The following is a 27,708-nucleotide window of genomic DNA, read 5'->3' as shown; positions in this document are numbered from 1 at the left end:
ATTTAATTTCAGATTCAGTTCTAATCTAATCACATGTTTTATAGCCTCTTTGCTCTTTGCTCTTTGCCTTCATATACAAAAATTTTTTTAGTCGGCAACCCCGATTACAATTTTAGAAGAAAGTGTCGTGTGGCAGGTTTATATAAAAGTACAAGTTAAAATATTTACTGAATTGTAAACTAAAGGTTAACCCCGATGTCTGAACACGTATTACCGGCCGAAGAGCCGATACGGTTTATAGCCCCAATTATTCAAGATAATCCTACAGGATGGGGGCCCTGCGAAATGCCGGAGCAATTTAGGGACATGCCCTATCAACCTTTCAGCAAAGGCGACCGATTGGGAAAGATTAGTGATTGGACTATGGTACAAGACAAGAAGTATCAAAGTAAGTTCTATCACCATAAACGTAACTAAGATAATTATTTGGATTTCCAATGAAAACATTTGAGGTTATGTCATACTGGCATCAGTTTGTATTTCCATATTGACATTGGCACGTATTTCAGATAAGTACGCTTCACAGTTTGGCCCTGGTTCTTCTTACGCTTACTTCCATGATGAGGATGAAAGCACTTTCCACCTGGTGGACACGACCAGAGTACAGAAGCCACCATATCAACGCGGCCGTGGCCGAGGACAGAGAGGCCGTGGTGCCAGAGGAGCTCGCACACCTGGTGGCATGACTACCTTGAACAAGGTATTTTTTTTATACTGCAATAAAGTTAAAGAATATTAGGAAGATATAAATATTTACAACTTCTCTTACAATACCATACAGTTATTACATATCTGTTGACTGGCATAAGGCATATAAATAGGATACAAATTTAAAAGTACTATTAAATTTATCAATATTTTGTTAATACAATAGTGTAAACAAACTGAAGACTGGGCTGAGTAAATTACATTGAATGTTAATTTGTAAGTTATTTTTAGCAACGAGACCGTAAGCTTGGTAAGAGGTGGGGTCAGCGTGGTGCCCCAATGAAGATCCGAGATGCCTCCGTCACTGTTAGACCCACCTGGGTCACAATTGAGGACATGGACTTTCCTCGTCTTGCTAAACTCTCTTTGCCAGGAATCAAAGAAGGTTTGAAGTTACATTTTTCTCCTTATGTACTTATCATATTTAGTTGTGAAAAATATAGCTTTTATATGTGAAGTATAATTTATAGAATTTCTAAAAATACAAAATAGAATATGTTACATAAATAATTTAAAAGCTTTTGTTTTTTGAAGTATCACAAGTTTTGTTTATCTAATTTTGATGAAAACTTAAACCAACTTGTAATATTCAGGTGAAGACATTGTATGCTGTGGTACACTGGAGTACTATGACAAGGGATATGACCGTGTAAATGTCAAGCATGAGAAGGCACTGCAGCGTATCGACCGTATCTTCCATACGGTAGGTATTTACTTATATTTCCTAATTGTGTGTTAGTGAACTCTTCTATTCTTTTGATTATGAATTTGAATAGATATCAACATAGATAGGAGGAGGAGGATAGATTGGATCTTAAGAGCCAACTCAAACATTGCATGCTATAAATTACAATGTGGGGTAAAAAAAATCTATTTTGCCATATTAAATTACTTTTTAGTGAAAGTAATATGACTTGATTTAATATAGAACAAAAATTTATTTATTTTCAATCTTACAGGTAACAACTACCGATGACCCAGTGATCCGACGTCTCAGTAAGACGATGGGTACGGTGTACGCGACTGATGCCATCCTGGCCACAATTATGTGCTGCACCCGATCTAACTACTCATGGGATATTGTCATTGAAAAAATTGGTAAGTAAATGAACAAATATACTTCTGTATAACTTAGCAAGAAATGTAAAATTACATCAATAATTTTACATATTATATTAATTTTTCTTCAGCTTAAGAATAGATATGAATGTCTGTTCCATCATAACTTCCCTTAACATAACACGCTAGACAGATTTTGTAGTATTATAAGTAATAGCTGTGCCCCCGACTTTACCTTATTTACATCAAAGGAACAGCCTAAAAACTATATTTACATCAGAAAGTAGCATATGTCCTTACTTTGTCTCTATCTTTCTACCAAATTTAATTTAAATAAGATCAGCAGTTTTGGAGTGAAAGCAAGAGAGACAGAGTTACTTTTGCATTTATAATATTAGTCAGGATTTAAGGTTTTCTTTGGTACTGTATGTGAGTTGTTAATTTATTGCTTTATGTATCCAGGTGACAAGTTGTTTTTGGACAAGCGTGATAACACGGAGTTTGATTTGCTGACTGTGAACGAGACGTCAGTGGAGCCGCCCGCAGATGATGGCAACTCTATCAACTCTCCGCGCAACCTCGCACTAGAGGCCACCTTCATTAATCATAACTTCAGTCAGCAGGTAATTATAATAACTATAGATTTTAATTAGGCAAACTTTAAGACTTTTATCTAACTCAGACTACATAGATCTATGTTCTAGGGTTAGTAACAACTTAAAAACAAATGTAACCAACTATATAAAAAGAAGTGAAGTTCCTCAGTGATATCAGAATACGATAGCTATAAGTAATATTTCTTTATATTTATGCAGGTGTTGAAATCTGGTACAACCGAGCCGAAGTACAAGTTCCCGGAGCCCAATCCGTTTGTATCTGAGGAGGAGGACGGCGAAGTCGCCTCAGTTGGATACCGCTACCGCAAGTGGAACTTGAATAATGGTGTTGTAAGTAATTGAAACTTTAATATTTTTTTACTTATAGTAAATGTTAAGTAAACCATACCTTAATATGTCAGTGAAAATCCTGTCCAGATTGTCTAAGTCATTGTTGATACTGGCGCATGTGAAGACGTCTAGAGAAATAAATAAAAAAGTTATTTTGAGACCAATACCATAGATTTACTTTTATTACCTGTGTAATGGTTTTTCACATATGTTTTTATATGCAAATGTTAAATTGTAAAATGTGTTTTGTTTCCAGGTTCTAATAGCTCGGTGCGAACACGACGCGGTGCTGCAAGGTCCGCAGAACGAGACTCAGTTCCTGTCCATCAAGGCGCTCAACGAGTGGGACTCGAAGCTGGCTAACGGAGTCGAGTGGCGGCAGAAGCTGGACACCCAGCGCGGTGCAGTGCTAGCCAACGAGCTACGTAACAACTCCTGCAAGCTTGCCAAGTGGACCGTTCAGGTATAGTTCTTTTCAAATAACTTAGCGTTATTTCAACAGGTTGCAGAATTGTTGACTACCTCTAAATTACAGTGCAGAAAAAGTTTATTTCCTTTCCTTACATATACCCAATCAAATTCATTTAAAAAATGGCCATTGGGGAAGAAGAATAAAATTATGTCTGTAGCTTTACGTTCTTGTGTATCCAACTTAACATGATTGATAAAATAAATAAATATAAATGTATGTATGTGTATGTCAGGCGCTGCTGGCTGGCTCGGACCAGATAAAGTTCGGGTACGTGTCGCGAGCGCAGGTCCGTGACAACTCGCGTCACGTCATCCTCGGCACGCAGCAGTTCAAGCCGCACGAGTTCGCCGCACAGATCAACCTCTCCATGGATAACGCCTGGGGCATCCTGCGATGCATCATTGATATCTGCATGAAGCAGAAGGACGGTCAGTACAACTTTTTTATCACTTCGACTTGTTCTTGTACGAACAACGTAAATTCGCCGTAATAGCGAAGCGACCGTTGACTATAGACAACTACATCGCCAAATTCACTTTCCCTTCCAATCATTTCCTTATAAAAAAATGGGTGGAAGCGAATGTGTGTGATGTTCTTACGAGCTCTAACATTGTTAAATGTCTACTATGAATGTCAAACTTTTTTCTGTCAAATTATTCAACACTATACAGCTTTATTTGACACTTTGTTTGATAAGTAGCTTGTCCAAAGTCAAATATGTATGGATGACTTGACCAGAAGTATAGCCCTAACGATTTTAATGATTTTTCGAACGATGACATAAATATATTAACGTTAATTGTTTTTACAGGTAAATATTTGATAATGAAGGATCCCAACAAGCCGTTGATTCGTTTGTATGATATTCCGGACAACACTTTCGAATCAGACGCTTCAGAGGAGAGCGGTGATGAGCCTGCGGACACTCCCTTCGCACCACTCTATGCATACGGCAACAACAAGAGGGTCTGATGCTAACAGATCCAATTTTACTACTTATTTTCTAACCTATATATGTATTACAGATTTGTATTCATGATAATAAATTGTTTCGGTCACATATTGGCTTATTTTATTTCCTCTGTAATGTTTCTGTTTACATTTGCTTAGTTTTTTAAGATGGAATTTTTTAATCCAATTAAAGTATCTAAAATATATCGCAAACATAATGTATTTGCGTTGCTTATATTTTTTTTCTAATAATTGCTTTTATTTCAAAAAATCTTGTATGTCTGCATTTGCTCAGGGTTATCTTTGAAACGAATGGACCAATTTTCACGAGACTTTTCCTGGTAGGTCAGTCTCTCTCAAAGTGGGCGATACCGCCCCCTTGTGGACGATGCAGGTTATAGTAAAAGTTTCGTTTAGAATTTTCCGTTAATATACACATATAGGTCACAATAATTAATTAATTTAATTTGAAGTTATACTGGTTTTTAAATATGTGAAAATATGGCGCTAAAAAAACATTTATTATCAAAGTGGGCAGTAGATAAAATAAGTTTGGGAACCACTGTGGTAAGTAGTCATGTGTGCTGGAATAAATTGGACTACTTTTTAATTTTACGCCGACGAAATCGCGGACAGCAGCTAGTATAATATAACTGAAAACAATAAATTCCAGAATGAAGAAATCATAAATTTTTGAAAAAAATATATATTAAAAACTAAAACAATTTACATAATTATATAAGTATAATAAACAATTCTAGGCTTCATCTGTCTTAGCTCTAGCCTCTGTGGCATTGAACGCCTCAGCCTCCAATTGACGAGGTCCCTGCATGAACTCCTGTATCTCTTCCAGACTCTTACCTTTCGTCTCAGGAACTAGAAAATACACGAAAAACACACCAACATACGCAATGCCCGCGAATATCCAAAACACAATATAATGTCCAAAATCATCTTTTATACTTTGATATGATTTTGTCACCGTAAAGTTAAGTATACAAGAAATCATAGTAGCCGCACTTGATGCTACCGTTTTCACATTTATTGGGAATAATTCAGCTTGCATTATATAAGGTATCGTGCCAATACCTACAGCGTATAAAATATTAAAACCTAAAACTCCTATTAAAGGCACGGAAGATAACGCTTTGAGGGTTGCGGGATTTATTTTGATATAATCTTGTAAAAAAAAGTAAATTCCGACAGCGGTTAAAGAAAGTGCAACACCAGAACAGGATACGATCATAAGGACTCGTCGTCCGTAGTAACCGGCCAGGAATGTTGCTCCTACACCTGGAAGATAAAAAAAGGATGTTATTAAACTAACGACACCTACAAACAATAACTAATTAAAAAATCTATAAAAGAAGTCTTGAACGAAATAGCAATCATCAATATTGGACCCGTTCTTTAGGCTTAATAAATGTACTAGAAAATACCCTCTTATTAGTCAGAAAATTTACTATCTTAAGTTTTGCCAGAACCTTATTTTGTATAATAACTCACCTGCACCTAATTGGACAAAGCCATATACAATACTGACGTAAGGTCCCGATATCGAAGTGCTATGGGTAAAGATGATTTCTAAATAAGACTGAATCGCCAAACTACCCGTCATATATTGAAATATTTTGAGACCTGAAAAAAATATGAAAATAACATTAATAATATTGTCTGCATGCCTTAGATGCAATTTTTTTATTATGATTTATCTTTACCATTAGGAAAATAGTATGTTGCCAAAGAGCTATCGCAAATAGGAAGCTACAAACGATAATTACAGTAAGTTATTATTTTAAAAATATATATTATAAATTTATGCCTAATATTTTCTAACGTCGCTTACAGTGCTGTCGACCACGACACAGTCCGCGCGGTATTGAAAATAATAAATTAGTAAGTAGCCTAAACAAAATACGCGCTATACGTGGTGTTACGGTAAACCTAACCTACTACTACCACTACTAAGTAACCTATGTGTTAATTCAGACTATTTTCTGCATCTATGTCAAATTTCATCACGATCCATTGAACCGTTCTGAAGATACCTTGTAACAAACATCCATCTATTTTAAACATTCGCATTTATAATATTAGTAAGAAATAAGATTAGGCATTCATTCTAAAGATTAATATAAAAATTATAAATATGACGATAAGTATCTAATCGTCTTGTACAAAAATACATTTATTTTTCTCCTGGTGATTGAAATATCGAAAGAGCAACTTATCGCTGTAATAGGCGGAAATAGAGATAACGACAAATATAAAAAGACCCATATCATTAGATTGAACATTATCTAAAGCACAGATAACATATACAAGTTGGAACTCAGACACAGACTCAATAAAACTTACAGATAAGAAATCATCTCCTATCTGTAAACTTTGTTGCTAATGAATGCTATAACACCTTTCAAATACAATTGTGCATGATTACGCTATTCTCGGTAAAAATCAAGTAAACAGAGAAACGTCAATTTTTGTGAGGCAAAGTAATGTGTATATACAAGGGCAGCGAATGTATAAATGTTTTCAGATATCTTGGCGGTGCAGAACAAAATTTTAGGTTAGGTGTAGCGGGATGCGGGGGAGGGCGTCACGCAGCGCGCCAATGGCCTTGGGCCGCCAAGATATTTGAAAAGACATAATAATAGTGTTTGAGAAATTGTGTTTACCGTATTTTTCGTAATTTTGCAAGTTTAATTCTAGCAATAGGATTAAAAGTGGCTTTACATTAAAATCAAACGTACCTGCTATAATATACACAGCTTTCCTGTATTTAACTTTGCACAACAGTTCTTTTAGCGTTGATTTGTTTTCCATACTTTCTCTCACATGCACTCGGATTAGGCCCAATTGTTGATCAGCCCACTAAAAGAATTAAGAAAGAATAATGTAAACATAATTTGTTTACTATACAAGACAATGTAATAAATGAAAATAAAACAATGTAACAATATTAATTAAAAAAAAAACTTCTTTTAATTTTTAAAACTACAGTTCAGAAACATTGTAGAACTAATAATAAATTAAAAAGCTGTCTTTTTTTAATTAATTACATGACAAATTACCTTTTGATCCTTGCATCCTTTGATCATCATAAATGCTTTTTTAGCCTCTGCATATCTTTCATCTTTGAGATGATAATACGGTGACTCTGGTATCCATAGGCACACGAGCATGTTGAATATCGGCAGTGTGGTTACAAACGAGTTGAGAACGTTATAAGATACGAAGGGCCCTATGCCGTACATCGCAAGGGCTCCGAGGTTTATCATCACTTGTACGACCATGCCTAATGCACCACGCACTTCTTTGTCCGCTATTTCTGTTAAGTAAATCATGGTCACCTGAAATATTGTTCTCATTTATAGTCCCACAAAGTCCAGCAAAAAGGCGCTGCCAGATAGGTATGGTTTAGTAGTAAAATAAAACAAGGATCTTATAGAGGTTGTGAGCTATTTTACTATAGTTTTAATTTGTATAGCGAGCCGAATAAGTTTATTAATATAAGTATTTTGTCCACTATATCAAGTAAATCATGGTCATCTTAATTATAATACAATTAAATGAAAGTGAATGATAATTAAATAATTATACAGATGTTAAATAAATAAAATGTTTGCATGGAATATTATAATATAATATTAACTATAAAATGATCCTAATTAATTTGCAAACAATAACAATGTCGTAACTAAGAAGATTTTGTTTGTCTCCAAAAATAACCTCGTTTATGCGAGATAAGTAATGATAAACACTTTGTTAATTACAGATATAAGCCCTTTGATAAAATGAAAGAATATGCGGTATTTGTAATAGTCTACCGAACAGAATCTAATTAGTTAATTATATGTATACAAATTACCAACTGAATAAAAAATATTAGAGTCAATTTACAATTAACTGTTTCGAATAAATTGAATAATCCTTGTCCATCACACGTTCTATCCAGACATCTTGTGAAAATCATTATTTTCATATTCAGACTTTATGATATTTATAAATAACTAGCTGTCACCCGCTACTCCATCCGCGTAGAATAAAAAAAAAACCTTTATAAGTAGCCCGTGTTCTTCCAGACTTTTTTCTATATGTATGCCAAATTTTAGCGAGATCCGTTCAGCCGTTTTGGAGATACCTTCAAAAATCCATCCATCTATCTAAACATTCGCATTTATAATATTAGTAAGAAGTAAGATATACTTACGACCGCAGTAATCCCATTTGATATACCCATCAATATCCTTGCGACATACATCACTTCAGGTGTTTTTGTGAATAATATCATGGCCTGAAACCATAATTCAATTTTTTTTATTAAAAATCATTTAATATTAGATTTAAAAAGTAAATTGTTTATAGATCTTTCTGTATATAAACATTCTTGAAATAATCCATAATAATAAGTTAATAACAACAAATTTTAAAATTAAACCTATTTCCATAACGTAGAAACCCTTCATCGAATTTTAATAGAAGCGTATAAGCGAGAAAGACAGACAGACAGTTACTTTTGCTTTTATAATATTAGTAAGGAAGTAAGGATTTTGAACCTACCGCACCTGCAATTCCAGGCACCGCTGCACCGCATACTGTTCGACGTCGACCCAGACGTTCGCTCAGCACCTGCCCGATGTAGCAGCCGGGCAGAGCGCCCAGCGCGGCCAGTGCCACCACCCATGATATCTGCGCCTAACACCAAAAAAACACCGACCTTAATATTCCACTGTAGTGCCTACAAGCTATTTTGTACTTATTTGATTTTAGCTATTTGGAACGTTAGCGCTAGTGGTGTAGGAAACTGGAACTAATAATAGGATTACAAATATAGTATCTGACGCTTTTAGGTCCGATTGAGGCAAAAGCTCTCGCTTCTAAGCAGCGATATCTATAGAGGTTAGTGAAATAAACGCACTTGTAAAACAAAAAAGCTTTATGTAGGATATGCTGGTAGTGCCCCCGAACACAGGCCCTTGGCGGCTGTACCTGCTAAGCGATAAGTCTTCATCAAATCATACAAGGAAAAGCTGAATAATGTCATCGCATCAATCGCTCCTATAATTCGTTGTTTTATGTTACGGTGTCGGCATCGAATTTTATAACTTGTTTAGCGTGTAGTCGCATGTGGTCGCATGTCAACATCAAAAATAAACATAGAAATCTAAATACGTCGACTTTTACAACTTGCCAAATATTTTCAAATAGAAATAGTAGAAAAACAGTACTGTATAAAGATGTAGTAAAATATTAAAAAAGAACTGGCAGACCCAAATGTAAACAATTTTTTTTAAATTACTTTTAAATTTTACGATAGGATATTGTTTGTGTACCTATTTAAATACTTTAATTTTCTAATATACGTACATTTGTCAGCTGAATATTTACTTCGCCGCTTTTGATCTTTGGAATCACCGGAGACGACCATGAAATAGTAGCTCCAGTAAACGTAAACGCTAACGAAGCTGTAACAAAGGTCAGCTGTTAACATTTCATTCACAAAACATAATTTAAATTTACCGCCAAAACTTACCGCAAATGCCAGCCATATATTGCACTCTTCTATTCGTTTTTTCAGTCATTTTATACACTGGTACTAAAACTATTTGACTAAAAAAAATCTAAACACTAATTATAAATTGCGGGTCAACAAGTGTCCGGGAGGCGGAACAACTGCCGTTCATCGCGCCTCGTCCGACACTGCGTTATCATTTAAAAATAAAATTTAACGTCAAACAATAGACAGTGCGTAATGTGTTATCTTTATATATTATTTCCATGTCTTTTGCAAATTGACATATTATTGAAGCATTTTAAACGTATATTTACGACATAAAAACTAGACTTTGGAACAGCAATTACACTTGACCTTGAAACCTAATGAAATACTAATCTTGTCATTTCATCCAACACTCCTTTTCCTCGTATTGAATAAACATCGAGTTTAAAGATAAGTATAAGCAGACTTTTCATAGATCTTTGTGTTAAGACAATTGTAGATTAAACATTGCTAGTATGCTTAGGAAAATATTTAATTAATAATCTTGGGTTTATTTTATTTAGGCGCGAATTATACTTAAAGCGTAGTTTTTTTGCTCTTTAATTAATAACAGAAAGCATATAGTTTAATTAGAAAATAGAAGATTCCAAGAACGAAATACAAGAAACCTGTACGTAGGTAGTATGTAAAAATATACGAGAAGGTATTTGCATCATGTGTGGGAATAGTTTTTTCTTTCTACTATCACTGACCGAAAACTCGGTCATTGACCCGCTCGTAAACGATACGCCACCTAACCCCATTTTTATTCACCTAAACATCTGTATATCGGTATAATATATAGTCATGAGTAACTCAACTAAAATTGATGACCATGATCAACTCATGGATCACATGTGAAGCAGAACTGAACCGGATTGTAGCTCAGCTAAATTTTTACCTGAATAGAGTTATGATTTGTGTAGAGGTACGAAATGTGAATCACCACACTGTTTGTGCATCCCGATGAACTTAAAGCTGCCAATTTTGTTATTAAGTTGCAGCTCAGCTCAAGTCTATGTGACCTAACTACTAAACCAGTCCAGAGCTGATTTAGACACTATCTATCTACAGTATGTTTATCAAGTTTTAACTAAAAGAAATATGGCATTGAAAGTGAATACCATACATAGATTGTGTATATTTAATTTTTCACCAATATACTTTAACCCAAAAATAGTTTTAATTTTCTAATATTGATCATTGGATATCATATCAGAGAACATTACAACCTAAATGGTTTGACTTATTTCATGGAATAGGGTTAAAGAAAGTGGCATTTTGTAATTTTTAATCATCAATAATTTTATACATTGGAAAAATATACTACCTTTGAAATGTTACTTTCCTTATGTCTATCAAAAATACAGAAACCAAGGTAGTTTTTGATATGAGATAATTTAAATTAGTAAATGAAATTAAAATAACTTTAAAACTTAAGTATCACTTATTTAATAAATAGATTTCCAGCCATGTTTTGCAGTGCAGCTGCACAGTGCAGTTTTTATTATTACAACTTTAGTCATCAGGCATTCTTTCAATAATTTTTCGAACTTGCATTGCCACCATGGGATTGTCTGTACAAATATCGGTAACATTGTAAGGAGGTAGTATTGAGACATTTCCAAAAACAATATTCTCATTTGACTCTGTCACTGTTAAGAGGTTTAATTTGAACCAATCCATTACTTTAGATTTTCTGGCTGCAATATCATTGTTAGTGTTCTCATCTTTCAGTTTTTCAAATGGTGATGTCACATTTTCTTGATTACTTTCAAACAGATTTGTAACTGCATGGCCAGGTAATAGGGTTATTTGAAAACTTTTCTCGCATGGTACCGCCAGAATAATACTAAAAAAATGAAGAGCATTTTTAGAGACAGAATGTTTATTGGTAACGTACACAAAATTACATTTGAGTATAAGACAATTTTTTTGGAAGAGAAAAAGGGGGAAATTATGCAAAATATGCTTTAAATAGTCCCTTCCGTTACAGTTACATAAAAACAAAGTAAGAGTACCAATAATAATAAAATAATAGGTTAATAAAATTTACCTTTTAGAAATGGGATCAATTGAATGGACAAATCCCGAAAATGAAGTGTTCTTTATTAGTTCCACCGTACAATATTTATTGACGAATTGCAGAAGAATTTCGGGATCATCTTTTAATCTTGAATAATTTTGAACACTTTTTTCGTCCATTTATATTAAATTACCTCGCTAAACAATTAAAATAACAACTCGTCAGAATTATATTTTCTTAGTGTTACTTATTACTAATATTTATTTTATTAAACTAGATAAATTAAAAGTGAAAAATTATTAGAAACGAATTTGAATTTCAAAATATTTCCGATCATATCTGACATTGACAGATTTACAGATTCAAAGAATACCGAATCTTATACCAAAGAGCAAGTAGAATTTTTATAAATCATCAGCCTATTTTAAAAATAACTTTAGGCATATAAAAAGACCTAATTTTATACTTTCAACTTGTGTGGTGCTGAAACTTGCATTCTATTTTTCGTCTCGTCCTTTCCCTTTTATTTTTTCTCTGTTTCAAATCAAAAATAGTTAGCAAAGGTAAGTGGTATTTAAATGGGCATGTGCGAACCCTTTGTGGAGTTTATTTTTAGGGTCCTCTGCATACTGTATTGGATGTTGGAGACGCTAGAGATCGGTGATCGCTTTACATTACAACCCCATCACAGAGCGATGGTTCGATTTTTGTTATTTTCAACCATTTGACCACTTATATTGAAAATAAAACATCATGTTTATGTTTACTAAGATTTATTTTTGCAACATTGCCATTATCAATCTTAAAATAAGATACATTTGCTTATCACAATTAAATCGAAAAATTAAACTCGAAAGGAATAATATTTTAATCCAAATATCAACATCACTCTAATAATCATAATTCTGGAAGTGATGATTATTAGAGTGATTAGTTGATTTGATACATATCCTACATCTAAAAAAAGTTGTATTAACCTAATATAATATTAAAACAAATATTATTAGCAAACTTAAGCAGCAAAAAAACATTGTTAACATGATTAAGAATATAATTTTCAATTCTTTAATAGTTTTAAAGAATAAATGAAGTTATCAAAATTATATTACTTCAAACAATGGATTCTTATTTTTTTAAAACAGCAGGACCTGGACTTTTATGACGCTGAGCATTACCTGTTTTTGGATTGGTATTCTTGGAAGCATTTGGTTGCTTATTTTCATTAGAATTTTTGGATTTATCGAACTTCTTAGGTTTGGGTGCACCTCTTTTAATGACAGCTTTGAATGAAATTTTTTTGTTAAGAATGAAATGTGAAAACATCTCCAACGGTAAAATGCCACATTTGCCAAGACGATAAACAGCATCTGCTGATAAAGTATCATTGTAGCAATGGTCAGTGAATATCACTTGCCTTCTGGGATCTTGCTTACTTGTAATGTGAATTTCATAAATATGCTGTTGTGCAGATTTTTTACTGCCAATGTGCTGTACAACCCAATAAACAACTTTTTGTAAAGTATCAATCTTCATAGTAACAATGAAAAGTAGATTGCCTTGTTGTATCAAGTATAGAAATCTCTCATCTTCATGAATGGAAACATTGCTTAGTTCGACCCCTGTTTCCATATTAACATTGCAGTTCTGAGGGTGACGCTCTTTAAAATGATTCATAATTTCTTTAAGATTACCTAGGTAAAATATGAAGATTAGAAAAAATAAACCTGTCCTATTATAAATTTTTGAATCAATATTAGTAAATGTTCATACCCAACTCTATAATTAAGTTATAGAGAAATAAAATTACCCATTTGGAAAGTAACTTTTGTTATATAAAAAACTTACCCGTCCAAGAACACTTGCCAAAAACAGCTCCAAGTGGGCAAGTCATAACTCGAAATATACATTCTTTGAGATGGTCATCAACTTCTTGAGTAACCATAGTGTAAACACAACCAAATGATTTATTTGGGCATGGTACATTTGCCTGCAAAAAAAACAATATTTTAGTATCACTAGGGCTTTAGTTACAACATCAATATTATCTGAAACAAATCTATTTGGTTAACATTTTATACAATACAATGTGTATCTAAAAAGCTCATAGTAAAGTTAACTGTTAAAATAAGGAATTAATTTATTAATTTTAGCAGAATTAAACATTAAACTAACCATACCTTAGCAATAATGTCTTCAAGTGTTAAATTTCTCATTTGAGTCATTGCTTGGCGACACATTGGGCATATTGAAGGGCATAAGTTTTTTGTACAAGAATTGCAAAGGCTATGCCCTGACTGACATTGAAATATAGGAGCAGACATTGTTTCAAAGCACACTGGACACTCTGGCAGCTCCATAGCAACGCCCGTAGCTCTTAAATAAAAATATAAACATGCATATTTTAAAACAACAATATTGATATCTTAGATAACATTCTCAATGTTAACATTGTGTCTGGATGAAATATCTATATACTTTTAAAATATTGTAAAACTTTTTACTTACTTCTTACCAACTTTTGCCTTTGCCATCTTAAGCCTGAAAACAATCAATTTTATTTATATCTCTAAATCCTTGAACCAAGCGTGAACAAAACAATGCTTCTATTAACCAAATGGTTATTGATAAGTTATTACATTTGTGTTAAAATGTACATTGTATTATTTTCTCGATATTATAAATAGCATACTAATTAGTATGCTATTTCCTCAAAGTAATTTTCGTATCATAATTCCTAATTGCACATTTTTTGCATAGCAAATTCAACATGGCGATTGACCACTTAGAACTAATTTTGTCGTATAATCTGGTCGACTTTGTTCAATAACTTAACTAGTATTTTAATAATAATTAAAAAACTAAATACACTTTAAAAAACCTGTAATGTTATATAAAAATGCACTTACACAGCTCCTTCTTTTCAACAAATAGAATCACTATAATCCAAAACGCAATAGAAACGGCGAGATGAATATGTTCCTACAAATTCCTGCGAAATACTTCTCAGTACAGTGCAACGTAATCCTTGAAACGTAATGGTTCGTTGAACGAGTAGCGATTTGTATTTTATCTCTTTTGTTTAATAATTTTGTGCGTGCAAATGATATTGAACTTTATATCTACCTCATATGATATATATTTCAATACAATTTAAAACTCGGGTATTCCCCTTTTCAGATTGTCAGTTGCCATTATTAAAGATGAATTTTTTTTTATGAAATAGCGGAAAATAAATTGTTTTCTAATTTTCATACCTAGTTAATTAAAAAAAAAAACATTGTGCAAAGTAAAAATATGATATTTTTCCAAGTCTAAAAAGCAATCTCAATGATTGCCTATCAGTCTACGACACTAATCATATCAATATCATATTTAAGATTAGAATCGAAGGTAAATTGAATAAAACAAAGCTACATAATTTAAAAGATAAGAAAACAAAATAGCTGGTATAAAAATTGTGTGCCAGACCGGTTGTTAATTTTATCAGTTTCAAATCTGACTGGACATGCTTAAAACAGTTTAGCTAATTAAAATAAAAGTAGAAATGATGAACCAACCGAATTTTGCTTTGATCGTATTAACGTATTTCTAGGCAGTTTGTTAAATGGAAGATTTAATTATCCATGCTAATATTATGAAGAGTTACGATTTGAATTTTTATATGTAACGAATAAACCCAAACACTGCTGGACAGATTTCAAAAAATCATTTTGTCATTAGAATGCCACATCATTTGGTATCAAAGTATATTTATTACTACTGTTTTTTGGACGAAGTCTCGGGCAAAAGCTAGTATGTAAAAGCTCCCGACTCCGTTAATTTGAAATTTTAATAATTAACCTTTAGGCTCTAAATTTTTTTTAAAACATAGTATGGACAGTTCAATTTTAATATTTGTACAGATATAGCTAGTAAAAATGTAAACTAATCATATTAAAAAGTTATGTTGACAATTATATCCTTATTTCAATACGCTATATTTTCACCTGTGAACAAAACCTTTGAAAAGTGCTAGGTCAAGGTTTAAAAATAAAATATTTTGTTATATTTTTTTTTTATTTCTTAAAATCTAATGGATCATTTCTTAGCCTTAGCTTCACGGGCTGCTTTCTTTTCTGCTGCGCGTGCAAGTTGTTTTGCAGGCTTCAGGTTACCCTTTTTACAAAACCTCTGGTTCCTCAAGAATTTGGGGTCCATCTAAAAACAGAAAAAACACTATAAATTATTATTACAACCACAGCAAAATTTTATTGTTGCAAACAACATTAAGCTGCCTTAAACAATGGCATACAATTTTTTACAATTTGGTGTCTTGTGAACGGCTTTTTATATCCAATCAGTGTAAAGTACACTGAGTTTGTCTGGCAAACAACAAATACTTATCTATTGTAAAATAGTGATTGCAGACTGTTGTCAATAATTAACCACTTATTTATTTAAAATTTTATAATTAATAAAGCAAATCAAAGTAATAGAGAGATGGCTTACAGAAATAAATTACATGAAAGATACTACAAGCAATTAAAATGTTCCATACAATTATCAATACACAACTTGAATTAAAAGAGAATAAACCATAGTTAATGCTTGGTAAAAACAATCTCGAGATTTCACAAGATATTCTTTACACACCGCACTAAGCTTATTTATGGATATTAGGATATACCCTAGCTTAAAAATGTAAATTTACTCACACCAAGAGTAGATTCGTGTCTGAACTTCTTAGGCTTTTTGATCCCATTTCTGTGAGCTTTGCGGTCTGAAATAATTTACAAAGAATTTTGAGACACTGCACATTCCAAAATGGTCAAATATTTTATTCGCTTTGATTTGATTATCAAACCATAACACTGTTGTATACTCACTTTGGTTGTGATTCGTATGGTTCTTAGACTTGGCCATTGCTTATGTTTTATGTTCTGAAAGTAAAAATATTGATATCAATATTAAACAACTATCACATTAACAAACTTGTGTAATTGAAACGCACTATAAATATCACGATTAAAAAGATATTAACAGAAACAAAATATTAAAGTAATCTAAACATAACCTACCGAAAGAACAACTTTGACAGAAAGGCTTTTGACAAGGAACTTTGACAGTTTGACACATTTTATCAAACAAAATGTCAAAGTTAATTTTAACGTCACACTCAAAGAGTACAATTTTTTTAATAAAAAAGTAGTTTTGCGTAACATATAGCATTTAATAGTAAACTTTGGCACAGAAGGCTCAACAGAGCTTACAAATTCTTGTTTGTCGCGGCCAGTCGCGGCACTAACATACCTCTTTCGTCTCTGATTTGATTCTATCAAGGTATGATTGGATTCGTTTCTTGATTACTCTAAATACACTCTGCATGCAGTTACATGTCACATGTGTGGCCTAAAGGTCTATGTTACCAGGTCATAAAATTAAAAAAAATGTCTCATGTCATTATTAAATGTCAATGTCATAGGCTACTGGCGACGTGTTGTGTTGGAGGTGTTTCGTATGAAAAATAAATGAAATAGATTCAAGTTCTATCAGATTTATAAATTGCAGTCGGATAAGTTGTGGCAATGGTGGTCTTAGAAAGTGAGGGTGATGATATAAAACAAATACCAGCTGAAGATGACAAGTCAGAGTCAAAATCAGTCAAACTCTTATCATTAGAAAGTATCCTTTTTCAAAGATTTTTGTAGTTAAATCACCATAATTATCTATTATATTTAGTTAGCCATAACTTACGTTTTTAGGGCTTATCCCATTACTTATGCCTTCGTTTTGATAAGTCAACGTTATTCATTCCTTCCGTTTTTATATTATATGTAACATACTCAATTAATTTTTGAATAAAGTAAGTCTATACAATTTTTTAACTTTCCTTGCACATGTTGATATAACGTATATCAACATATTTTCATAATAAAATAAGTAAAATAATGACATGTTTCATGTATCAATAAAAACAGTCACTGAAAATGTAACAATATGCTGCAAATAGATAGGCCATGCCACTGTCATCTTGTTAAGTTAAATAAGATTAGTTGTAAATGGTGAACTTGATTATATATTGTAAATTGAATAAGCCAACAGATTGTCTCCAGTTATTTAATTAATTATCCTTAACTAGTATTTCAACAGTATTTCGTGTGACAAAGGATGCCCAGCAACAGCATGGTCTGCGTCACGGCGACTACCAACGTTACCGTGGATATTGTTCGCGACGACTGCGACGGATGCGTAAAGTCTTGAAAATACCGCAGGTACAAATAACTCACTGAGTTTTTTTTACATGTTACGTCACATGTTGAAACAAATTGTATAATAGCCAAACTCACAACACTTTATATGCTTACTAGGGTAGATTTCGTATGAGAAAACTACACTTGAGCTACCCAGTTAAAGAGTCCAATTGTAATAATAAAATATTTGTAGACCATAGTGTGCAGTTTCCATTGGAGAATATAAATTAGTTTGATACACCTAGAGAATTTACATGTTTGTTATAAATTTAGGGCGATCGTCGTCATTACCGTCGTCGTGATGTAACGCCTGCGCACTTGACCGCATCGAGTGCAGAGAGTCGGCTGCTATGCGTTCCTCTACTGCAGGCGGAGCGCGCCTGGGCGCACGCCATGCAGCTGCGCCAGGAGGCCAACACCGAGCCCAGGAAGAAGTTCCATCTTGTTTCACGATTGAAGAAGGCTTATGCTCATGCTCAAACTTTGTTGCAGTTGTGTGAGGTGGTTTATATTTCAATACACTAAGAAATAAAATAAATATTTATTACAATACTAGGATTTTATAAATTTATTGTTACTGTACTTTAAAAGTCAGTGGTTTCTAAGTATTTTAAGAGTAGCAAAATTAAAAAAAAAAACTACTATAATACAGATTTTTGTGTTCTTTTAACCACTAAATTCAGCATAGATACATAGATGTAATAGAAAAATATGTCTGTACTTATGTATTTGTGCGTTAGAGTGGTGCATGCGACGCGCGCACGCAGCTGGAGGCGCGTGCGTACGCGGCCTGGCTGGGCGGTGCGCTGCTGCTCGAGCTGCAGCAGTGGCGCGGTGCTGCCGACAGTCTGCGGCAGGCGCAGCTCGTGCTCGACAACCTCTGCAGCGCGTTGCCTGACGACGAGCGACATGTCTACAAGCAAAAAGTAAAGTCGCAAATTCAAATTATAACTCCTGTTTAATGAGACCTAAAACATAGAGATGACAATAATGTTTCACTTTCGACGTATAATTTGTCAACCCATATATACCTATGTTTGCTATGACAGGTTTTCGACCTTATTGTTTTGTGAATGCGACTTTACGATAACAAACTTTGTATTGGTCCAGGTGGAAGAGCTAAAGCCGAGCTTGCGATACTGCGCGTACAACATCGGCGACCAGTCGGCAGCGGGCGAGCTGGTCGCCATGCGCGGACAGGGCCTCATCGAGAACCTCGACACGCTTATGGCACAGGCAAAGTATGTATCGTTTATTATTCTTATCAAACAATTTTTTGGTCCTACTTCATATTGGTTCATTTAAAAAAAATTCTATCATTTCACAGAGAATCACGTTCTGGAATAATGCATGAGGTAGAATGGCGTGGCCGCCGCGTCACCGTGCGACCCGAGAAAGTGCGCCTCTTCCTCATTGCATTGCAAGATTTGGACAAATCTGTAGAAAGCGCACAAAACGTTGAAGCTAAAATCGAAATCCTGGAGAACATTCTTATGGACTGCAAGGATGCTATATCCGCTATCAAAGATGAGATAAAGAACGATCCCAAGCTGAAGTCTGGATCCGAGAACCAGCAGTCGAGCGTCCACTACCTGCTCTCTTACTTGATGTACCTGCGTCTGATGCGCACCATTGATAGGAACAACTTGCTGGTGCAGCAAGCAGAAGAAGCTCGCAAGAAAAACGCACCGTTAGACGGCAAGAAGGTGCGGCCGCAGGACTTGACCAGGCTGTACGAGATAATTCTGCAGAACTACACTGAACTCCAGCAGCTTCCAGGGTTTGATACTGACGAGGCATATCAGAGGGAGATCGAAACCGCAATGAGCGCCTATCGCGCCTTCCGTTGCTATTACATAGCGCAGGTGTTAACCGGACTGCGCCGCTTCAGAGAAGCACTTGCTATGTTGGAGCGCAGCACCGGCTACATCACCGAGATTACGTCTAAGATCAAAGATATTCACTTGAAGAACAAACTAGAAATGCTTCAGAAAGACATCGAGAGTTGCAAATTCGTTGTACACGCAGATTCCGTGTTGGAAGACGAGGAGGATGACGAAGAGAACAAGTATACTTCGAGTGGAAAACCTTACAAAGACAAGAAGCCTTTGGTCGATCGCCTGGACGAGTACAGAGAAGACACGCAACTGTTAACTAAAAATCCTAACGTTTATAAACTGCCGCCCCCGATGGAGGCTATACCTTGCAAGCCATTGTTCTTTGACTTGGCCTGCAACTTCATCGAGTTTCCCAACTTGGATGATAAAACTGGAGCTGCAAACAGCAAGAAGCAGGGCGCCGGTATCACCGGACTTGTTAAAGGGTTTTTGGGTTGGGGAAGCGACAAATAAATTGTACAATTTTTATTATATTGCAATATATTAAACATGTCTATACAAGAACTTGATTTATTATTATATAAACCTTTTATCCTATATTTGGGGTGGAGAAAAAAATACGTTTAGGTATGAACATCAACTATATTCAATATTTATCATCAGAAGATATACCAATGGTAATATTCAAGAAAAATTGATTTTATATATTACATTTATGTTTTGAATAATATTCAACATCAATTCTAGAACAACTAAGTAAGAATGGAAAAGTACAAAAATTGTTTTTGCAATTAAAACAAACACAAATTATATAGCAAGTGATTTGCACCAAGTAGAAAAATATATTAACTAAAAAAAATATATATTTTACATGGAGTAACATTTACATTCAATGTAATATTTATTAGAATATCGCCTCGGAACTATCAAAGGCTATGATAATATGAAACCACCTTTATTTAAATAACACCGTGCATAAAAACATGAGAGACGTGACGTCACAGGATCGTTTTATAAAAAAGTACGTCGCGAAATATTCTAACATGGCCTAGGAACATAGCTTTACAAATGAAGTACTCTAAAATGAAACAAGAGTTTTGTTTTCAGCGTTATGGAATTTGTACACGTATACTGTTTCAAATAAAAATGCGCGCCATATTGTGACGTCATAGCTGTCAAAATCGTTTGCAAGGTAAATTAAAACAGATGTCATTATAATATCAATTATTTTTAATCAAGTTGAAATAAGATTTATGCATTTTTTTCTTTAAATCTCTTTGTATCATTATCAGATCGAGGTTGAAGCTTACATTTTTAATTGAAACATAGTATAGTACTTACATTTTGAATTATTATGTACAAGTAATGATTAGTTACAGCCATGTCTTTTTCTCTAAACGGGCTAAACATTTTACGCGGTCTAACAATGATGACATGCACATATTTGGATTATTTAAACTAAGACGTTAGGAACACTGAGCCACCAAAAATTTTAATATTTATTTTAACAAAGCGTGACATATTTTTATAAGAAAATCTAACGTGGCCAACTACTTTTTATAGACAAGTATATAAATGAGTAACATACAAATCTCCTATGGAGTAAATTTTACATGAATACTACAAAACATTACCCTGGAGTAGTAAAAAAAGATAAGAAAGTCAGCTGTCAAAACTGGACACGAATTAAATTTCAACATTATATTTACAAAAATTATGTCGACAATTACGAAGTTTCTTACAAAATTAAAATAACCGAAACAATGTACAGAATGTATAAGATGTATATTTTAATGATAAAAATTCAATGAAAAATAAAATATGTCAGTAAATTAACAACCAATAGACTGTACTCTATTCAAATAAGTATGTTTTACAAATAAAAATAAAAAAAACATTATTTCCGATCTAACACTATTTTAGCTGTAATTACTTTGTCAAATAAGTAAAATAAAAAATTTAACATATTTAAGTCTTATTGCTTTTGAATTATTTAAAAAGTTTGGATTATTTTGTAGTAAGAATTTTATTTCCTTATTCAAAATTAAAATTAATTAAATATCAACATTCATTTATTATGCACAATATATCAGTATTTTAAAATTAAAAGTCAATTCGTTTTCACCTTACAAAACAATTCGAACAAATGTATTAAAGTTATTTGCCAATTATTAATTCTCATATTTATGAATAGAGTACAGTACATTGTGACTGGCAAAAACCTTAAGCATGAATCATAGGATAATGTCTTAAGAACTTCATTGTTAACTATCACATATAAGCGCTAATTACAATCCATCAATTTAAAAAAAGCAAAAAACTGCAACGTAATTTTTTAGGTTATTTGCCAGTCGCTATATAAAGTCTTCGTTATTCAATGCAGGATAGTGCGATGAATTCACTACAAGGGTGTATCTACTTGGTAATATGTATCACAATAGTGTGGTTTAACCCTAACGGGGGGCTAGTGGAGGCCAATGAGCTGTGTCATGAGCAATACGGTCATCGGGAACAACCAACTGCCCGCAAGTCGAGCATACCTCCAGCAATGCACTAATATCTCTTCCAATTACTAATTCTTGCTGTTTCGCTATATCTGGTAATAAAGCCACCAAATCCGGGAATACGTTTTCAAGTTGGGAACCTAAAGCGGCCTGGCAAGATTGGTAGAAATCATCCGCACTTATAGTACTGTCTCGGAATGCTCTGGATGCAGCTTTAAAGTTTTCAACAGCTGCAATATCACCCAATGCTGCAGTAAACTTCTTAACTAACGCACGGTTTCTCAGCTCAAAGTCCGGTGGTGGGATGAAAGTGTGTACCGGAGCGGGGAACACTTGGCCCGCTGAGTTAGTGAAAGTCATTCCGTCACACTTGACAGTTGGTCGTTTCTGGTTAGTTACTCCATTTTGTGTAGTCTTGACAGGCTTCCATTGACGTTCAGGCATGTGATTGTCAACATTAGCAGTCAATGGGGGATATTCTTTCTGTGTCAGTGTGAAGTTATTTCGATTCTTATTGGCCGCGGCAGGAGTGTCAGTTATAGTTTTAATTTTCCTATCCGTCTCCGAGCTTTGATTGTTGCTGTTGACACTGGGTGTAATGTAAGCCATTTCTGTATTATTATTTTCGCATAAGCCATTAAAGTGATTTGTGTCAAATAGATTTTCTTTCTTGGGATTGTTGTTTTGTTTCTTCTTCTCCTTCTTGGACTTTGTATTTTCAGTGGTGATTATCTTTGTAGTAGTTGTTGTTGCGGGCGTTGGTTGCGGCTGGGATTTAATAACTTTAGACTTTGTTGTATTAACAGGCAGTGTTGGGAAGTCTGCTACTGGATTGAAAGCTGGTGCTCTGGCTGGGGCCGGCGCTGGCTCGGCTCTGACCTTCGGCTTGTTGTTTCCTTTGGAGACATTAATCCACTGCGGCGGTGCCGACGGAGTAGTGGTAGTTGTTAGCGCAGGAAAAGCTTCCATAGTTTTATGATTTGTTTTCTTTGGCTGGTGATTTGTAGGTTTGCTCTTAAACGCCTGCATTTCTTCACTGTTAATCATCCCAACCTGTAAAATATATAGATATAGGTAAGTAAATAATTTACTTCAAGATAAATTTTCCTTGTTTTTTCATGCATTTAAATATTTTGTTGTATGTATATTTTGTATGACCTTTGACGGTTGTATGGTGCCAGATCCGATGCTGGGATGGTCGTCCCTCGGCATGCCAGGGCCGAGAGAAGGAAAGTCATCATCGCTGAGAGGCATTGGCTTCTTCTTGGCAGGTATGGAGATGCGGTTGGTACTTGTCTGCGTCAGACGAAAGTTGCTCGCGCTCGCCGGCTGGCTGTGCACTTGGATGGACACGCTCGGCTTTGCTGAAATATATGACATATAAACATATAAAATTATAAAATTACACTATTAGCCACTAAGTCGTGAATTATTTTGTAATAAATTAATGTATATTAAAAGAGTTAATTTAAAAACTTACAGTTCCTAAGTATAGTAGCGGCAACGGGGGCCTGAGGACGAGGCGCGGGAGGCGGCGCGCTGCGGGACGGGCCGGAACCGTCCAACGCAGGGAAGTTCTTGTCGTTGCGAGTCAAACCTTCAGCACCTGAAAGGTTCCTCTAAATTAATTTTAAATGCAAGAGTTGTGAAGCCAGATTTTTTGGAATGAAAGAAGTCACCGACGTTCATGGATATCCACAAAACCAGAGGAACTACAAATGCGTTGAAGGCCTTAAAGAAGAATTGAGTGACCATTATGAAGGATCCTAGCAGTTTTTGCCCTTGTTTGTAAAACTTATATTACCTTTGTAAGCCCTCGAGGGCGCCAGTATCAGGTTGGTAGCGGGCGATGCGGTAGAGAGCTGTGGGAACTGCTCGTTGCTGCGTGTATCCGGTGCGGGGCGCGTGCGAGGTTCCGGTGCCGGCGGGCTCGCTACTGGCGGAGGCTCCGCCCTCTCCCTACAATTAATACAAGCTTTTTAACTAAAAGTCAATTTTAGAGAAAAGTTTTAAGACAAACTTTATGGTATGAATAGTAAACTCACTATGTAAATAAATATCGAAAACTTACCTAGGAGCCCGCTGCACTACTGAATGTGGGGTGATGTTAAATTGTAACTCTAGCGTTCTGGCCTGGCGCGCTGCTCCTCGGGGCATTCCCTTACCATGCACTGTAGCCTTGTGAGCTGAAACACATTATATTTTGATCCTACAACTTGTATATTTTATTCATTGGTAAAGTCTGACATTGAGGTTGAGAAAACAATTTCAGGTTCGGTATGAAAACACAAAGCAGTACAAAGGCAACCTTGAGCCAAGATAAGTTAAGTTCTTGCGATGCAAACAGCTCTTTCCAAAGCATTCATCATGTCAAGTTTTATCCTTGGAAACAAAGCAAATAATAAAATATTTTCTTTGGCTCCTACTAAAGCTGTAAATTATTGTATACACTTGCAGCTTACATTCACCAAAAAAAAGTCAAGTTTGATTAGTCAAAAAACTATTACCTTTGAGATCAATTTCGCTTCTAAAGACAGCAGTTAAGTGTTCTCCGGCACAATCCCCTTCCTCGCAAAGATAGTGATCAGTACGGAAGTGGTGAGCGAGTGCGGAGTGCGACGAGTAGTACAGATTCTTGCCGTCAGCATCACACAAGTGGCAGTAGAGATGCTCCTTGCGCAAGTGACGGTATAACTCGTCAGCATCCATGAAGCGCTCCTCACAGAACTCGCACAATGGGTGGCCCCTATAAATTCATATTATTTAAGATCTTACTAATGCTACAAAGGCGAAAGTTTAGATGGATGGATGTAAGAAGGTACCTCCAGAACGGTTAAATTCGATTTAGCAGGAAGAACACATAGGCTAACATAGGTTTTTTTTTATTCCATTCAGATGGAGTCGTGGGCGACATTTAAATAAACATAACCAAAGATGCAATGCCATTAAGTTGTTCAGGAACTAAAGTAATCTACTGGACATGTCAATAATCAATTTCTGATTATTAAAATTTAGAAAATAATCTTAAAATTTTATTGACTACTTACAACGGTGTAAGCCGAATGTTTCAATCCTGAGTCTGTTTAAAGTCTAGGTTACATTCCAAAGTTTTTTTTTATTGTAGATACCAAATAGACTATGCTAATAATATCTTGTTAGTAAAATAAATTATTTTTTATTATTAAGTATTTTTGTTTAACTAAAAACTGTAATAATGAGACTAATTATTCTATCAATTTGGTAGATAACCCGTCAATTTTTTTGTCTGTTTAATTTTAATGTACACTCTGATGATATTTCAAATCAGTTGTTTACATAACGTTAATTGCTATTCAAAATTAATCCTGTTATTAGTTTTTTTATCATCAGGTTAATATTACCTATGGGATGTGTCATCAATGTCGCCTTTCCGTCGATGGTGAGCCAGCTCTTGACGTGTATAGCATCTCCGTTCGCTAGTGAATATCTACAAATAAAATAATAAATTGTTAAATCTTAAAGCAGTTTTAACTGTTGAATCACGAACACAAAAACATAATTAAACCCAACACAGTAGTACATAACTTATATAAATTACTATAAAATATTTCCTTCTCCAAATGATTATTATTGAGGCCTCTCAATCATTTTTTATTTCAATTTAATAAAGCAATTTGAAATTAAAACGACCAAAAACCATGAACAAATGACAAATCAATTTAGCATACAATTATGCTTATTTGCATTGTAAATACTAATAAAATGTTTATGCAAATTAACTTTTTATCTTTACTAATATTATAAAGAGAAAACATTTGATTGTTATTTTTTATATAATAGACTATGAAACTACTGAATTAATTTGAAAAATTCTTTCACTGTTTCAAAGCTATATTATGTTTATTACTAGTTTTTTTAATTATGTCTGGACAAAGTTGTAGGCTACTGCTAGTGACAAAATATAGTTTATTTGTACCTTACCTTCAAGTGTTTAACGCAGAGGTCACAGTAATAGCGTTCATGGACCCGCCGCATGTGATCACTCAGCATAGTGAATGTATGGAATGGTGGATTTTTCTCACATATCTTACAACGATGTTCAAGTAGTTTCTCATATTCCTTCTTTATTTCTTCAGTGCAGAATCCTATCTTGAACTGCCTTTCAAATAGCCGATCACTAAACACTTTATTACGAAGTTCTTTATAAGGTTGAATTGTTTCAGTGAAGACAACCTAAAAAAATACAAAGCTTTTTTTACACTACCCAAAATTTCATTATATTATTTAAACTTGTTTATTTTTAATAAAATTTGCAGTATTAGTCCTTTCATATTTTCTAATAAGATTGCTTTGTCTGAATTAAAGCTGATATTAAATTGCTTTCATCAAAATTAGCTCTATTTAGCAAAACATAGAATGTACTTGCGTGACGAGAAGAGTGAAAAATGTATCATTGAATAAAGAAGGACTCTCTATGGTGGCAGATTATTTTTGTATTTTTACTTCTTTTAATAATCTTTTCATACAAACACTATAAAAATTAAATAATTGTATTTGTTAATTTGTGAGTATTTCAATAAAATAGAAACATTGTGACATAATATTAATTTAATTCATTATTTTTAATGATAAAAATTACTTACCCTTGATAGATCCTGACGACAAATTGGACACTCATTTTGCAAGCAAAGCACTCGCATACGAGTAGAGCACTCAAAACAAACGGGGTGGTCACATTCCCCAATTGAGTAATAGAAGACATTCTTGAAACAAACTACGCAAGTAGTATTATCGTTCGTCTGAGTCTCGGCCATGTTTCTCAATAAGGGTCCTGTAAATTAATCCCGCTTTATAATCTCAAGAGTCCATCCACTACTTCACACGCTTAGAACTTGTACTTATCACCTACCTTATAAAAGATTAACTGGCTCTTGATTCAGAGATGGCAAATGTGGACAATTCTAAGCAGGGAGGCCCCAAGAAAAATTCTAATGACAGTAATGGCACAGAACTGAGTGACAGATCCTAGACAGGTCAGTCAGAAGCTGTCAAAATGTGTCGAAGAATGCCAAGTGTCAGGCTACTTTTACATGGAAGACATTGTCTATTGACTGCAAATACTCTTGAAACATTTTTAGTTGAAAGCAAATGAAAAAAAAATTAGGTAAAGTAGAAACTGTACTAGGTGTTTTAATAAAACAGTTAAGAAAAATATTTCAATACTATATGTTACTTTATATTTGACTTCGATTATTCTATTCTGGAGAACTTTGTTCGTTATAAAATAATAATAAAATTTTGGATTATCATTTTTTTCTCAAATAATGCAATAAATATTGTATTATAAGTACCTAGTTATTTTGTTTGAAAGTTTTAAGCAATCGAATCGAATGGTGTATTAACAGAATATTTGATTAAATTGAACATAAACAAAAAATCGTGGTACAATTTC

General features: G+C 34.1%; 6 protein-coding genes across 6 annotated transcripts; 2 read left to right on the top strand and 4 right to left on the bottom strand.

The window, feature by feature from the left end:
• Positions 1-82: 82 nt before the first annotated feature.
• On the top strand, positions 83-4,248 carry eIF3d1 (eukaryotic translation initiation factor 3 subunit d1). The gene is made up of 10 exons (XM_013314038.1): positions 83-388; positions 510-700; positions 940-1,093; positions 1,302-1,411; positions 1,668-1,806; positions 2,230-2,390; positions 2,583-2,714; positions 2,971-3,177; positions 3,419-3,614; positions 3,998-4,248. The coding sequence occupies exons 1-10, from the start codon at positions 196-198 to the stop codon at positions 4,156-4,158; spliced, it is 1,644 nt and encodes a 547-aa protein (XP_013169492.1). The 5' UTR covers positions 83-195; the 3' UTR covers positions 4,159-4,248.
• A 626-nt stretch (positions 4,249-4,874) lies between these two features.
• LOC106119132 (facilitated trehalose transporter Tret1) lies at positions 4,875-10,243 on the bottom strand. The gene is made up of 8 exons (XM_013314019.1): positions 9,674-10,243; positions 9,508-9,605; positions 8,701-8,835; positions 8,351-8,434; positions 7,212-7,490; positions 6,891-7,011; positions 5,644-5,775; positions 4,875-5,430 (listed from the first exon to the last, which is right to left on the bottom strand). The coding sequence occupies exons 1-8, from the start codon at positions 9,720-9,722 to the stop codon at positions 4,895-4,897; spliced, it is 1,434 nt and encodes a 477-aa protein (XP_013169473.1). The 5' UTR covers positions 9,723-10,243; the 3' UTR covers positions 4,875-4,894.
• An 864-nt stretch (positions 10,244-11,107) lies between these two features.
• Positions 11,108-11,953, bottom strand: LOC106119133 (uncharacterized). Its single transcript, XM_013314020.1, has 2 exons — positions 11,736-11,953; positions 11,108-11,531 (listed from the first exon to the last, which is right to left on the bottom strand). Exons 1-2 carry the CDS (start codon positions 11,882-11,884, stop codon positions 11,198-11,200), a joined length of 483 nt encoding a protein of 160 aa, XP_013169474.1. The 5' UTR covers positions 11,885-11,953; the 3' UTR covers positions 11,108-11,197.
• A 536-nt stretch (positions 11,954-12,489) lies between these two features.
• On the bottom strand, positions 12,490-14,696 carry LOC106119142 (E3 ubiquitin-protein ligase Siah2-like; the record flags this gene model as incomplete). The annotated part of the gene is given in 6 exon segments (NM_001312769.1): positions 12,490-13,175; positions 13,177-13,396; positions 13,551-13,692; positions 13,883-14,078; positions 14,211-14,243; positions 14,612-14,696. Coding segments are annotated over 5 exon segments (648 nt in total). The 3' UTR covers positions 12,490-13,111.
• A 2,452-nt stretch (positions 14,697-17,148) lies between these two features.
• Positions 17,149-20,337, top strand: Srp68 (signal recognition particle 68). Its single transcript, XM_013314031.1, has 6 exons — positions 17,149-17,366; positions 17,835-17,956; positions 18,209-18,436; positions 18,676-18,861; positions 19,046-19,176; positions 19,263-20,337. Exons 1-6 carry the CDS (start codon positions 17,270-17,272, stop codon positions 20,284-20,286), a joined length of 1,788 nt encoding a protein of 595 aa, XP_013169485.1. The 5' UTR covers positions 17,149-17,269; the 3' UTR covers positions 20,287-20,337.
• Positions 20,338-21,780: 1,443 nt separating this feature from the next.
• Positions 21,781-27,297, bottom strand: LOC106119069 (zinc finger protein 598). Its single transcript, XM_013313923.1, has 10 exons — positions 27,166-27,297; positions 26,900-27,087; positions 26,238-26,489; positions 25,658-25,743; positions 24,785-25,023; positions 24,349-24,463; positions 24,082-24,236; positions 23,758-23,883; positions 23,436-23,641; positions 21,781-23,330 (listed from the first exon to the last, which is right to left on the bottom strand). The coding sequence occupies exons 2-10, from the start codon at positions 27,068-27,070 to the stop codon at positions 22,227-22,229; spliced, it is 2,454 nt and encodes an 817-aa protein (XP_013169377.1). The 5' UTR covers positions 27,071-27,087; positions 27,166-27,297; the 3' UTR covers positions 21,781-22,226.
• Between the last annotated feature and the right edge of the window lie 411 nt (positions 27,298-27,708).

This window comes from Papilio xuthus, unplaced genomic scaffold, assembly GCF_000836235.2.
Source record: "Papilio xuthus unplaced genomic scaffold, Pxut_1.1 DF827542.1, whole genome shotgun sequence".
Classification (NCBI taxonomy): Eukaryota; Metazoa; Arthropoda; class Insecta; order Lepidoptera; family Papilionidae; genus Papilio; species Papilio xuthus.
Note: the sequence above shows the minus strand (reverse complement) of the source record. Positions and strands in the feature narration are given on the sequence as shown.

What these genes read in the sequence shown, in the direction of transcription:
- LOC106119133 (XM_013314020.1), bottom strand. Translation starts at nt 11,884, where the DNA reads ATGGACGAAAAAAGTGTTCAAAATTATTCAAGATTAAAAGATGATCCC. An exon ending in ATTGATCCCATTTCTAAAAG is followed by an intron (nt 11,532 to 11,735) that starts GTAAATTTTATT and finishes TCATTTTTTTAG; the next exon opens with TATTATTCTGGCGGTACCAT.
- LOC106119132 (XM_013314019.1), bottom strand. Translation starts at nt 9,722, where the DNA reads ATGACTGAAAAAACGAATAGAAGAGTGCAATATATGGCTGGCATTTGC. An exon ending in ATATATGGCTGGCATTTGCG is followed by an intron (nt 9,606 to 9,673) that starts GTAAGTTTTGGC and finishes CCTTTGTTACAG; the next exon opens with CTTCGTTAGCGTTTACGTTT. An exon ending in TGCCTGGAATTGCAGGTGCG is followed by an intron (nt 8,435 to 8,700) that starts GTAGGTTCAAAA and finishes TTATGGTTTCAG; the next exon opens with GCCATGATATTATTCACAAA.
- Srp68 (XM_013314031.1), top strand. Translation starts at nt 17,270, where the DNA reads ATGGTGGTCTTAGAAAGTGAGGGTGATGATATAAAACAAATACCAGCT. An exon ending in CTTTGTTGCAGTTGTGTGAG is followed by an intron (nt 18,437 to 18,675) that starts GTGGTTTATATT and finishes TTTGTGCGTTAG; the next exon opens with AGTGGTGCATGCGACGCGCG. An exon ending in ACGCTTATGGCACAGGCAAA is followed by an intron (nt 19,177 to 19,262) that starts GTATGTATCGTT and finishes ATCATTTCACAG; the next exon opens with AGAATCACGTTCTGGAATAA.
- eIF3d1 (XM_013314038.1), top strand. Translation starts at nt 196, where the DNA reads ATGTCTGAACACGTATTACCGGCCGAAGAGCCGATACGGTTTATAGCC. An exon ending in ACAAGACAAGAAGTATCAAA is followed by an intron (nt 389 to 509) that starts GTAAGTTCTATC and finishes CACGTATTTCAG; the next exon opens with ATAAGTACGCTTCACAGTTT. An exon ending in TCGACCGTATCTTCCATACG is followed by an intron (nt 1,412 to 1,667) that starts GTAGGTATTTAC and finishes TCAATCTTACAG; the next exon opens with GTAACAACTACCGATGACCC.
- LOC106119069 (XM_013313923.1), bottom strand. Translation starts at nt 27,070, where the DNA reads ATGGCCGAGACTCAGACGAACGATAATACTACTTGCGTAGTTTGTTTC. An exon ending in TCTGCGTTAAACACTTGAAG is followed by an intron (nt 25,744 to 26,237) that starts GTAAGGTACAAA and finishes TTTTATTTGTAG; the next exon opens with ATATTCACTAGCGAACGGAG. An exon ending in CGCTACTATACTTAGGAACT is followed by an intron (nt 23,642 to 23,757) that starts GTAAGTTTTTAA and finishes CATATATTTCAG; the next exon opens with CAAAGCCGAGCGTGTCCATC.